Consider the following 14,581-nt stretch of genomic DNA (forward strand, 5'->3'; position numbering starts at 1 on the left):
CACATAACCAGACAATAACCTAAAATGCAACTACAAAATTGCTACTAAGAACACCTAAACTTAGACAAACTAGAATGGTGGCTTAAAAATAAAATAATGAAGGCCTCCCAGATATTCCCAGTAACACTGCTCGCTCCAGACAACCATAAATCAAAGAAGCATCCAATGGTAAATCTGAATGCCCAAACCTTTCCACTGGAAAAGAACCAAAAATTATAATACTAACATGTCCTTCAGCCTATACATAAAAAAACATGACATTAAAAATCAACAAAAATTAAAATCACTAAAATCAGCAGCCAGCATGGGTTTTGATAAGTAGAAATAAACCCTAATCACAATCTACAAACAGTTCTTGAGAACCACACTAAACACTTCCACAGTATGATTCCCAATAGTAATAACTGTCACCTCAAGTTTTACTAAGTGGAAAACTTGCAGTCCCACAGTGGCTGGCAACAGACCCTGGGTTATTCCACAGATCTCTCTGGGAAGAAATTTTGGATTCTTGTTTCTGATGTATTAGTGCTGTTTCTATAGGAACAGTCACCAGTTGTCGGCTCTCCATGTGTGAAAAGGTGTAAGAAATACAGTTAAAGTTTATACCACGAGATCTAGTGTTAGACCTTCAGGGCTGCACTTCCTGATGGTGTGAGGGTTGATAGGTTTTGAAAATGGTCAGTCCAACTGTCAAACTTGTAGGACCACCACTAGAAAACAAATACAGACACACCCTAAAAATTATACAAAAATAAAGCATGCAATAAAACCACTCCAATACAGCATCTACATACAAAAATCAAAACCCTCTCCACAGATTATCACATGAAAATAATAAGTACACAGTTCTATGCAAGGGTTCTCAACCATAATCATCCATCTTATTATATTGCACAAGCAAAACCAACTGAGTGGAAAAAAACAGCATACTACTCAAACATTAACAACAACCTACCACCTGCATCTGATCAACAATTCATAGATCACACATCAAGCACTTCTAAAACCAATGACCAAACTCCCTATTTCAGAAATGCAAGAACCACACTGGCATGGGTACATACACATCATCTACCACTAAAACAATGCACAGAATATGCTTGGTCATAGAAACTGCCACAGATGCAACCATTATATAAAAGACAGTGAAAACTTTATCCTACACTGCCCCACCTAGACAACACAATATTTTTTTCTTTGATTGACTTATGGGCTTGCCTACTGATGCAGAGGAGGAAAAAAAAAAAAAAAAAAAAAAAAAAAAAAAAATCCCATACATTTTCCCAAAGTTGAAACCACCAATCTTATACCTAAACATTTACCCTGAATACCATCAGTCCACTCTATACCCAATTTGTAGATATTCTACATTCAAGGCCTTTAAGAAGGATAAAATTTGAAGCATTGTCATGTCAACATTGTATGCATGTATTTACCTAATCATAGCATACAGGAAAGGAGCAACATTTATTGGGTCCCATCTACTCTCCAATCTTTTTCATACCTACCCTCATATTCATATACAGTTACAACTTAATCTATATCTTTGATTTCCAATTATCATATTTAGATTTGAATTCATGTATTGTTCTGACTTGGGCTATATCACTTTCTAAACTATTCCATGTACCTATGCATCTATATGGAAAACTATTTCTTCATAGCCTTTAGACATGTCTTTCTTAATTTGTTCCCATGACCTCTTAAAGACCCCCTCATCCTAAACAAGATTTCTCTTCTGTCAATACAATCTGCTCCTTTTAGTGACCTGAATACTATAACCATATCACCTCTTTCTCTTTGATCTTTCAAGGTTGGCAAACCCAATGCTTTTAGTCTTTCCTCGTATGGTTCATCTGCCAGGCTAGGGACCAGTTTGGTTGCTGCCTTTTGTAATCTCTTAATCTTGCTCATATCTTTCACTCTATGTGGGGACACATTACTGATGCACATTCCAGTCTTGGATGGATCTGGGTTTTGATAATTTTTTTCATCATCTCTTCATCCATTTGGTGAAAAGCCACTTTAATCTTTTGAAGCAGTTCATATGTTTCTCCCACAATCCTGCTGATATGTCTGTCAGGTGGCAGGTTGTCTTGTATTAACACTCCCAGACTTTTCTCCTCTTTTGTTTTTGTACTGGTTTTCGTCCCAAGGAATAGTTTAACCTCTTTGATGCAACGATGCCTATGTAGGAGTCATGAAGTGTGAGTATATGAGGATGCCAGCATCAGCATCTGGATTATATTGATTTTGTAGTTGTAGCTGAGTGACCCCCAAATTATATGTACTGGTTTGATCACGTTTACTGTGTTTATCATTACTCAGAGTGAAACAGAACAAGTAATAAAGCAGTGACTTTATATTTCATAACACAAGTAGTGTGATGCATCATACATTAGGCATCCAATGCTATGCACAAGTATTTGATTCATATTGAAGAGATTAGGGATGGTCTTTTGCAGCTGTTGCCCATTTCCAGTACTTTATATTTTTTGGTACTAAGATTCATTTCCCATTCTTGGTTCCGTGAAAAAAAATGTCTAGATCTTTTTGCAAGTCTACAGTCCTCACTTTTCACTCTTCTCATGATTTTTGCATCATCTGCAAACATGTTGGCATAGTTTGTTGCACCTTCTATCATGTCATTTACAGACAAGAAATATTATTGGTACATGCAGTGAACCTTGTGGAACTCCGTACGTTACTGCTCTCCAGGTTGACATCTTATCCTTTACTACTGTACTCATGTATCTTTCAAGAAATCTTTCATCCATTCAAGTAGTTTGCCTCTCAGTCCTTCAACATGCTCCAGTTTCCACACAAGTTGACCGAGGTACTTTATCAAAAGCCTTCTCCAGGTATAGGTACACACAGTTCACCCACCCCTCTCTTTCTCTCTCTCTTGCAGCACATCAATCACTCTTGAGCAAAAGATTAACCCCTTCCATACGGTGCCGCATACATAGGCGGCATGAGGAGCGAATGGATACGCAAGGCTGCCATATCGGCGTCTTGTTTATATTTATTGTAGTTGCCCCTGCGTAATGACATACTCTCTAAACTGTCTTCATCACATTTTCTATGGTTATCAAAATTCACGGGTGAAAGAGAGAACGATCGATATAAGCAGTGACTATATTTTATGATGCGAGTATTATTACGACACATTGTACGTCTGGCAGCTAATGCTGCCCGCAAGATTTTGGCCCGTACTGAAGAGGTTAAAAGGTCAACACACAATCTTCCATATCTGAAGTCAAACTGACTGTCTATTAGAGTGTTCATCTCTTCACGGTATTTGGTCCATTAATCACTTCAGTATGAGTCAAATTCTCACATGCAGTATTGGCTGCCATATGTACAATTCATCACACTACTCACATTATAAAATATAAAGTCACTGCTGTATTACTCATTCTCTTTTACTCTGAGTAATAATAAACACAGAAAACATGATCAAACCAGTTCACAGAATCCAGGGGTAACTCATGTACAACTACAAAAATATATAATCAAGATGCCGATGCCAGCATCCTCACGTACCCACTCACACCTCATCATGCCTATGTAGGGGTATCATCGCACTGAAATGGTTAATCTTTCACAATCCTTCCATAAAATATCACTATTGTATTGGTCAGTGATACTGGCCTATAATTTAGTGGTTTCTCTTCCACCATTGTGAATTGGTACCACATTTGCCCTTTTCCAATCAAGCAGCAATATGCCTTCTTTCAACAAACATATAATAAGACTGTGAATCTTTCCTACTAATTGTTTCCTAGATTCTTTGTGTATTCACCTCGGATCTGCTGCAGTCTCTGTCGAGACAGCCAGACACCACCCTACGGCAGTGAGCTCAGAGCTCCTTATTAGCCGATCTCTGGGTAGGTCTGAGACCACTCACACACCACACACCGGGACAGCAAGGTCACAACTCCTTGACTAACGTCCCGTACCTACTCGCTGCTAGGTGAACAGGGGCTACACGTGAAAGGAGACAAACCCAACTTATCTCCGCCCGACCGGGGAATCAAACCCTGGTTCTCTGACTTGTGAGACCAGTGCTTTACCAATCCGCCACTGTGTGTGTATTTACCTAGTTGTATTTTACGGGAAGGGGAGCTATGCTCGTGGGGTCCCGTCTTCATATCCCATTTTATCTAAACTATTTTTAAATTCATGTATTGTTTTTGCACACACCACTTTCTCATCTAACTTGTTCCAACTGTCTATTACTCTGTGAGGAAAGCTGTTCTTTTTCAAATCTCTTCTATAGCTGTCTTTTTTTATTTTCTTTCCGTGTCCTCTTGTATTTCTGTCATCCCATTTTATCAGATTCTCTCTATCAGTAATTTCTATGCCTTTCATGATTCTGGTAGTTCAAGTTTTTCTAGTCTCTCTTCATATGATAGTTTTGAGAGTGTTGGTGCCAATTTTGTAATTGCTCTTTGTATTCTTTCAAGTATTTTTTATACATTTTTTTGTACTTGGTGACCATATCATTGCTGCATATTCCAATCTTGGTCTTATCAGGGTGATTAGGATTTTCTTCACCATTTCTTCATCCAGGTATGTAAATGCAACTTTGATTGTTCTTATTAAATTATAAGTTTCTCCAAAAATCTTATTTATATGTTTCTCAGGTGACATATTATTCATAACAATGACTCCCAGGTCCTTCTCATTTACTACTTTTTTTATTCCTTCTTCTCCCAATTTATATGCTCCTGTTATTCTGTTTTTGCTTTTTCCAAATTCCATTATACTACACTTTTTTGTATTGAACTCCATCTCCCACTTCCTACTCCATTCTTGTACTTTATTTAGATCTCTCTGTAGTGATTCACAATCTTCTTCAGTTTTCACTCTTTTCAGTAGTTTTGCATAATCTGCAAAGAAGCTCATATAGCTTTCAATTCCTTCATCCATATCATTAATATATATAGCAAACATTATTGGGGCCAGAACTGTTCCCTGCGGAACACCGCTTATTACTTCATCCCATTTTGAGTGCTGGTCTCTTATCACTACTCTCATTTTTCTTTCTTACAAAAAGTCTTTCATCCAATTTAGTAGTTTTCCCTGTATTCCTCCTTCAGTTTCTAATTTCTTAAGCAACTTCTTATGTGATACTTTGTCAAAAGCTTTCTTTAGGTCTAGAAATGCACAGTCCGCCCATCCATCTCTTTCTTGTGTTATATCTATTAGCCTTGAATAGAAACATATTAAATTGGTGACGCATGATCGTCCTTGTCTGAATCCAAATTGCCTTGGATTTAACACTTTGTTTTTTTCTAAATATTTTACCCATCTACTTTTGATAATTCTTTCACAAATTTTTGCTATTGTACTTGTTAGAGAGACTGGTCTATAGTTGGTAGGTTCTTCTTTATTTCCTCCTTTATATATAGGTACTATATCTGCTTTTTTCCAATCTTCTGGAACTTTTCCTTCTTTCAAGGAACTGTTTAGTATGCTATGTATTTTGTCTGCCAGTTCATTCCTGCATTCTTTCAGTATCCAGTTTGCTATTTCATCTGGTCCATGCGATTTTCTGACATCAAGATTACTCAAGTGTGTTAATATTTCATTCTTTGTTACTTCTATTTCTTCCATAGGGGGGACTTTCTCTTTCCATTCGTTCTCTTCAGGTTGTATGTTCTCCCTTGTAAACACCGATTTAAAATGTTTGTTCATAATTTCCGCCATTTCCATTTCCTCAGTGTATTCAACTCCCTCTCGTCTTAATTTCTCCAAGTCTTGTTTGTTTTTCAGTTTATTGTTTACAAATCTGTAGAATAGTTTTGGTTGATCTTTACACTTTTCTATGACATCTTTTTCATATTTTCTCTTTTCCTCTCTGCATGTTTGTACATATTCATTTCTATAACAGGTATATATTTTCCATTTTTCAGGTCTTCTGTCTTTTTTCCATCTGGTCCAGGCTTTGTCTCTTTTGTCTTTTAACTCCCTACAACTTTTGTTGTACCAGCATTTTACATATTCTTTTTCTTGTTTTTGTCTTGGGACATACTTTTCCACTCCTTTTTTGTATTTTTTTTTCAAAATATTCCATTTCTCTTCTACTGTTGTTTCTTCTTTGTATATTTCTTCCCAGTTTTCCTTTTGAAAGAATTCTCTTATTTTATCAAAGTTTGTTTTTTCATACATCATTCTTCCTTTTCTATATTGTTCATTTCTTTTCATATATTTTTCTTCATTAAGTTCCAGTTCAATCAATATGTGGTCACTTTTACTTATTGGTGTTTTATATTCAATTTTGTCCACTATTCTAGGTTCGGATGTAATTATTAGGTCTAGTCTCGATGGCTCTTCTTCATTTCTATACCTAGTGTTCTCCTGTATCCATTGTGTCATTGTATGGTCAGTAACCATCTCAAGTAGAGCGTTTCCCCATGAGCCGTCTCCACCCTTTACTGTCATTTCTTCCCAGCAGATTTCTTTGCAATTAAAGTTGTTGAAGTTTTTCCTCCAGTTTTGTCAGTCGGGGGAGGTTGGTATCCGCCGCCCTTTCATTAAATCCTTTGAAATTATCATCCTCACCTTCCATTGTACTGCCCTTATCTATGTTTCTGATCTTTACATTTTTATTAGTCATTTCGTCGTCACTCAGTTGGTCGGGGGGCCGTTTTTTTATGTTTACATTTCGTCTGTCTGCCTGGGCCAAGTCTTCTCCTTCCTCACTTCCTTCCATTTCCCTCAGCAATCCCTCCCCTTCTCCTCTTTCCCTACTTTCCCACTACCCCACGAGCAATTTCCCCCCACCCTGCAAATACAATAGGTACTTCCTTTGCTTTGGAATCCTCTATTTTTCACTTTTTCTTCAGAACGTCTTCTACGCCGTCCGTTCACTGAAGTGTGTGTGTGTGTGTGTGTGTGTATTTACCTAGCTGTATTTTACAGGAAGAGAGCTATGCTCATAGTGACCCATCTTTGTATCTTTCAGCATCCAGTTTGATCTTAAATTCTTGTAGAGTTTTTGCACTTACTGTTTTCTCATTTAGTTTGTTCCAGATATCTATCACACTGTGAGGGAAGCTATTCTTTTTCAGATATCTTTTGTAATTATCTTTTTTAAGTTTCTTTTCATGTCCTCTTGTTTTTCTTCTATCCCACTTTAGTAAATCATCTCTATCAAGGAGTTCCATCATTTTCATAATTCTGTAGATGGTTAGCAGGTCTCCTCTTTCTCTTCTTTGTTCCAGGGTTGGTAGTTCGAGTTTGTCTAATCTTTGTTCGCATGTCAATTTGGAGAATGTTGGTGCCATCTTTGTCATTGCTCTTTGAATTCTTTCTAATTTCTTTATGTTCTTTTTAGTACTGTTCTAGGTGTTCATAGTGTCGCAGCATATTCTAATTTTGGTCTTATCAATATAACTAATATTTTCTTTACCATTTCTTCATCCATGTAGTCAAAGGCCACTTTCATTGATCCCTTTCTTGAATTATTTCTATTAGCCTCAAGTAAAAGCATATTAAGTTTGTGGCACATGATCTTCCACATCTAAATCCAAATTGTTTTGGATTTAGTCTTTTGTTCTCCAAGTGTTTAATCCATTTACTTTTTATAACTATTTCACATATTTTTGTTATTGTACTTGTATGGGAGACCAGTCTATAGTTGGGTGGATTTTCTTTGTCCCCTCCTTTGTATATTGGTACAATATTTGCATTTTTCCAATCTTGAGGTACTTTTCCTTCTTTGAGTGAGAAATAAATTATCATGTGTATTTTTCCCGTTAGTTCATCTATACATTCTTTCAATATCCAATTTGCAATTCCATCTGGCCCATGTGACTTTCTGACATCAAGGTTTTTTATTTATTCCCTTATTTCTTTTTGTGTCACTGTTATTTCTTTCATTGTGGGGGATCTTTCTGTCCTTCCTCCCAATTTTGGGAGCTTTCAATTGTGAATACAGATTTAAAATGTTTGACCACAATTTCAGCCATTTCTATATCTATATATTCTTTATTTCCTTTGTGCAGTTTCACTATTTTGTGTTTGTCTTTCACTTTGTCATTTACATATCTGTAGAATAGTTTAGGTTGGTCCTTGCATTTTTCTATTATGTCTTTTTCATAATTCTTTTTTCTTCCCTGAGTATTTTTACATATTCATTTTTTAGTTAGAGGTATGTTTGCCATTTGGTAATTTTTTGTCTTTTTTTCCATCTTTTCCAGGCTTTGTCTCTTCTATCTTTAGCTTCACTACACTTTTTGTTACACCAACACTTTATGTATGCCCTTTTTTTTCTTCTTTGGTACATATTTATCTATTCCCTCCTTGTATTTTCCTTTTAATATGTTCTACTTCTCTTCCATCTTTGTTTTTTCATTTAATTTTTTTTCCAGTTTGCATTTTTTAAAAGTCCATTTTGTTGTACATTAGTCTTCCTTTTTTATTTTCTTTTATTTCTTCTCACATCATTTTGTTCTTTTAGTTCCACCTCTATTAGTATGTGGTCACTCTTCCTAATTGGTGTCTTGTATTCCATTTTGCCCACAATTTCAGGCTCTGATGTGAATACTAAGTCTAGTCTTGATGGTTCTTCATTGTTTCTATATCTGGTATTTTCCTTTACCCATTGAGTCAATGTGTATGCAATGGTTATCCAGTAGAATATTTCCCCAAAGTTCCTCTCCACCTTTTACTGTCATTTCTTCCCAAAATATTTCTTTTGAGTTAAAGTCACCCATAATTACTGTACTATATTTCCTTTCAATAAGTCAATTAATGCATTCTTTGTGTCTTCCAGTATTTTGGAATGATTACTACAGTCCAAGCCTGTGAGTTTGGGGGCACATATACTACTAGAAATTTTCTACTTTTCATATTTCTGTTTTCAACTTTAATCATAATTAATGCCACATTTTTTTTTCCTTCTGTTACCTTTGTCACATTCAAATCTTTTTAGTCAAAAAGATTATTCCTCCACCCTGTTTTTCCTTTCTATTTTTTGCCCAATGGTTGTATAGACCTTGTCCCACTGTATTTGTTGGTAGTGGACCTTTTAATTCGTCTCCGCAATTCCCATTATGTCAGGTTTCTCTTTTAACAGAAAGTTGTTTAATTTGTTTAGTCCTGAAATCATACAGTCTATGTTTGTATTGTTATTTTTTTTAAGCTTCCTTTTTTTTTTTTTTTTTTTTTCTTTTTTTGATGTACCATTTTCTCAGCCTCAGGTCCAGTACTCTCCAAAAAAAAAACTCATTCTTTTCAGTCTCTGTTCTTCTCTCATTTTTTTCATTTGCTTCATTTTAAGTGCATTTTCTTTTTCTATTTCCCCATCACTCATTTCCTTTTTTCCATACATTTATTTTATAATTTTCACTATTTGCTAGCTTTGCTACTTTTGATAGTACTTCTTCAGCTATGAGTCCTCAGTTTGATTTTTAGTGGTCTATATTATTTTTCTCTGGAGTATTGTCCCATTCTATGCACTTCCTCAATGTCTTTGTTGAATTCTTGTCCTTCTTCCTGAACCACTTTCAGAATTTCCTTTGCAATTTCTTTCTCTTCTTTTTCTCTTTGATACTTGTGTATTTACCTAGTTGTATTATACAGGAAGGGAGCTATGCTCATGGTGACCCATCTTTATATCTTTCAGCATCAAGTTTTTCTTAAAATCTTAAATAGCGTTTGCACACACTGTTTCTTTATCTAGATTATTCCAGATATCCAGCACTCTGTGTGGAAAGCTATTTTTTTCAGATCTTTTCTATAATAATCCTTTTTGAGTTTCTTTTCATGTCCTCTTGTTTTTCCATTGTCACTTTTTAGTAAATCATTCTTTTCAAGGATTTCCATTCCTTTCATGATTCTACAGATAGTCAGAAGATCACCTCTTTCTCTCCTCTGCTCCAGTGTTGGTAGTTCCAATTTGGATAATCTTTGTTCGTATGCTAATTTGGAAAGAGCTGATGCCAACTTTGTTGTTGGTCTCTGTATGTGTGTGCATGTGTGAGATTCACCAGTCTTGAACCACTTTCAACAGTCTTGAACCACTTTTCCCACTAATGATCAACATCTATTACCCTCCCAGATGAGAGCACAGAGCTAATATATGGCCTGATCTACAGGTAATGCTGTGACCTTACATACACACACCACAACTCCTTGCCCACCAGAGTTGGAGCGTTGGCTTGCAGTAAAGTGATGCTGAATCTTTTTTAACCTTGGACACCACTTGAACTCTGATGTGATAAAAAATAGTACCATTGCACCACCAAGCTGTGCATGTGTGTTTAACCTCTTCACTCCGGGGCACATCACATGTCTGGCAGCATTAGCTGCCCGATGTGCGATGTTGCGTCATAATAATCGCATTATAAAAAATAAAGTCACTGCTCAATCACTCATTCTCTTTCACCCGTGAATTTTGATAACCATAGAAAATATGATGAAGCCAGTTTAGAGAGAATGAGGGTCACGCAGGTATGACTACAATAAATATAATCAAGACGCCGACGTCGGCATCATCGTGTACCCACTTGCTCCTCATGACGCCTACGTAGGCGTCACCATATGGAAGTGGTTAACCTAGTTGAGTTTACCTAATTGTAGTGATAATGAAAGGAGCAACACTTGTTGAATCCCATCTCCTACTCTCCAATTGATCATAGTTAGCCTCAAATTCATGTATAGTTCCAATTTAATCTATATCCTCAATTTCCAATTATCATATTTTGATTTGAATTCATATGTGTGTGTGTGTGTGTGTGTTTACCTAGTTGTATCTTATGGGAAGGGGAGCTATGCTCGTGGTGTCCCGTCTCTGTACCTTGCTGTGTCTAATTTGTTCTGAAATTCGTGTATGGTTTTTGCACACACTATTGTTTCATCTAGTTTATTCCATACATCTACCAATCTGTAGGGAAAGATTTTCTTTTTCAGGTCTCTTCTATAACTGTCCTTTATGAGTGTGTCTGTATGTACGTGTGGATACATATATAAATATACATATATAGCACTTGTGCTTCAAGAGTTGACAGTGTTAAGATTGCAGCCATGGCAAACTGGCTGGCAAATACTATTTTCCAAATCATGGCAATATAAAATCTATAACTTTGGCTTTTAATATAATCTGGCTTTTAGTAGCTCCATATCACACTGAAAGACATGCAATTTATACACTTCTGATGTATAAGCCATGACACGTTTACCACGAATATCTTCAGAGATGAGATGAGATGAAAAAATTGAGAGAAGCAGACAGGTGAGCACTGCCTAGATATCCTGCAACACAGAAGCCTTGCCAGGAACTGCTTGGTGCTGTCAACTCCCAAGGGCTAACAGTCAAGCATAAACAATCATATTGAAAAATAGGAAAAAAAAATATAATAAAAAATATTTATATAAAAAAATAAATAAATCCTTGGGCTGCGTACCTGATATGGCTTTCCCTGTGTCTGAGAATTCTACAAATTTAATACAAAATCAATCATTTATATCCAGTTTGGGGGTTAATTCATAGGATGAAATTCATAAGAATCAGTATCAAATACAAAAGAAAACATTAAACTCACAGTACTAAACAACACACACACCCATACACACACACAAATGGGTAAATAACAGGTCTTGTAGGAAAATATAGGTTAAGTTCCCAGACCCTCTCCAGACACTGCTGCACAACACAACCAGGCAGGTTATTCAAATCGTGCTATTGTGAATCATGGTCGTGTTCGGCACATGCAGGGATATTTTACCAATTCATGTAAATGTGAAATTTCATGCACGGTGAAATCGTGCTGGGTGAGGTCTGACAGTATCCACATACACACATATACACACCTACACTGACTGTTTGATTACATAGCTCTGCCTATGGGAATCAAACCCTCGACAATGTGGTACTATACCATCGTAAGCCAAGGACGCTACCAAATGGACCACAAGGTGGATGTAAAAAAGAAACACATATATATCTATCTATATATGATTATGTATGACCATCCTTGCTGAAATTTAAATCTCAGGCTTATTCACAAGCCTAGACAGTACCACTTTGCCACTATGGATGTTAAAAGGAGCTACCTGGAACTTGACCTGCAACTTCCCCAACCCCAATTCAACCAGCAATACATAAACACTTTATTTCATCATACCCCAGGATACCACCTGACAAGTACTGACACTCATTTCAAAACAAATCTAAATATTTATCAGGTGGCGTCCCTAAGTCTGATTAAGCAGAGTATGGATGTGAACTGCTACTCGAGTTGGTGTTGGGAAGTCAAAGGTCAAATTCCAAGTGATTTTCTTTAACACCTATAGTAACAAAGTAGCACTATCTTAGCCTCATAAATACATGGCTTAAAGTTTGAATACCAGTAGAGATGATCATTCATTCAAACTGTCAAAATTAATTTACATATGCATACACATACACATATGGACGTCCCTTTTGCCCTTACAAGGAAGGTGGCTATGAAGCACATAACCTATCCATACCATACATACACAAAATACATTCAATCACTCTTCCCATCTCAATACTTCTGAGATCAAGGCTCGTCCTATCCTTATCACACTACTTGGGTCAAAGGATATGCAGCAAAGACAGTTAGGCCCAAGAGCCAGAACTGGTTTACCCACCCTGTTATACAGCAACATCCCTCCTCATTCACTAAAACAAATTCAATAAGCAAACAAGAACATCCCTTCAAGCCACATCACTCCTTCATTCATTGACAACCTCCCTCCATTCATTCCTCTCTTCCCGGGTTCACAGACATTCCATGGCCATTCACACTCCTTTCACCCCATCCACTCACCTCATTAGTCCTCATAAGATCACTTTATCGACTCTACATGCCCTTTCATCTTTATATGGGGATGGTGGTATCACACCGCACAACCACATCTTACACAAATAAAACAGACATTCCATGTGCATTCAACCCCCTTCACCATCCACTCATCTCATTCCAAACTGTGTACTTTAAGACACTTCACCACTTACAAACAGAGCCAATCCTTCCCTCCCTCACCATTTCTCCACTCCCATCACCCTACCATACCAGCAACAATCCTAAACTCAAACTCACTTCTCGCTTTCAGTTTAGTTTCATACATACATACATACATATACCAAGGCTTTTTCTCCCTTACAAGGGAGGTAGCCAAAAAGGAAAATGCATAAAATCATTCCCACCCATTCCATACCTGAATACACTCCACACCCCTCCACCCTCCCTCTTATCTTAGCACCTCAATATTAACACATCCATCTTCTTTTTCAGAAGATACTACCATTCTCCTTGGAGCTGTGGATCAGATGTGGAAGTTTGTGATCAGATGACTGAATGATCAGAAGCATTATGAATCAATCAGTCCATTGCACTTGGTTTCTTGTAAGAGACCCAAGGCTCCCAGGTAACCAGCAACAGCCACAAGAATGGTCCATAAGAAATATTGTATTGGCTTGGGTGGGGCAATCTAGGATGTGTTCGATGACTTCTGTGTGATGGCTCCATCTTGGAAAGTTTGTTTATATGTCCAAACCTATTTTGTGTTGGTATTGTTTTAGTGCTGGATGGTTACCTAAACTTAAGTTGTACTAGTGTAGTTCTTGCTTCTCTAAAAAGGTATTTTTCTGTAGAATTAATGTGTGAAGGGATTTGATGGAGTATGGCATATCTTGGTCAGTTTTGTAGTGCTGATTTTATGGACAGTCTCAGTATGAATGTGTTTATATGAACATGTCGTGTAGTGCAGGTGGTAGGTTGTTGTAGACATTTGAGAAGTATATTGTTTTTTATTTTTGGGGGGAGGGACTCTTGCAAAGAACAGTAATCCTATAAATTTCATGTGAATTTGGTTTCTGTATGCAGATGTTCTTCTGGGATAGTTGTGATACATCTTATAATTATTCTCAGTGTTTTATTTTTTATAGATAGTAAGGTATCTAGGATTGATTTTTTGATTGTTGGGAACTATACCATGGAAGCCTAGACGAATGTGGTTCTCAAGAACTACAATTAGTTAATTAATGCAGATTGGCTGCATCAGAACTTTCTATCCACTTCCAAGATACACATGAAGCTAGATAATTGAGATTTCCAAACCAGTGGTCATCATAACATCCTAAATGTAACAATGGTAGTTATACAGCATCTTCATAATAATTAAAAACTACAGATAATGAAATACTTATTAGGCAATATCTAATGTTAATCTAAACCAGTGTTGTAGACCTGGAATCAAAATCATATATATATATATATATATATATATATATATATATATATACATACATACATATACCAAGGCCTTTTCCCCCTTAAGAAGCTTTGTAGCGCCGAATGCGCAGTTGTTTTTAACAAAACATGTTTAAAAGAAAACCTGCTGCCAAGATTCATATATATGTATATATATGTATATATATATATATATATATATATATATATATATATATATATATTTTTTATATTTATATTTTTTTTTATGAGGAACTAAGATGAGAGGGGGGAAAGGGTGGTAGATGGGAGTGGATTGGGTGTGAGTAGGTATGTGCCTTTAACTTGGCTACTTTTTTCATAAGGGGGGA

The 14,581-nt window shown here is 36.5% G+C and overlaps 1 protein-coding gene across 4 annotated transcripts in view; it reads right to left on the reverse strand.

Annotated features, from left to right (window-relative positions):
* The window catches only part of Pi4KIIIalpha (phosphatidylinositol 4-kinase III alpha), a 70,783-nt gene that overhangs the window by 36,471 nt on the left and 19,731 nt on the right, over positions 1–14,581 (reverse strand). For 2 of the 4 annotated variants that reach the window (XM_076206661.1, XM_076206659.1), the window contains exon 8: positions 11,418–11,447. The exons of the other annotated variants lie outside the window; for them this stretch is intronic. In XM_076206661.1, the coding sequence (XP_076062776.1) occupies positions 11,418–11,447 (30 nt within the window). The remainder of the gene's footprint in view (positions 1–11,417; positions 11,448–14,581) is intronic. 4 annotated transcript variants of the gene reach the window in all.

This window comes from Oratosquilla oratoria, chromosome 23, assembly GCF_046742065.1.
Source record: "Oratosquilla oratoria isolate Oo_2021 chromosome 23, ASM4674206v1, whole genome shotgun sequence".
In the NCBI taxonomy this organism is placed as follows: domain Eukaryota; kingdom Metazoa; phylum Arthropoda; class Malacostraca; order Stomatopoda; family Squillidae; genus Oratosquilla; species Oratosquilla oratoria.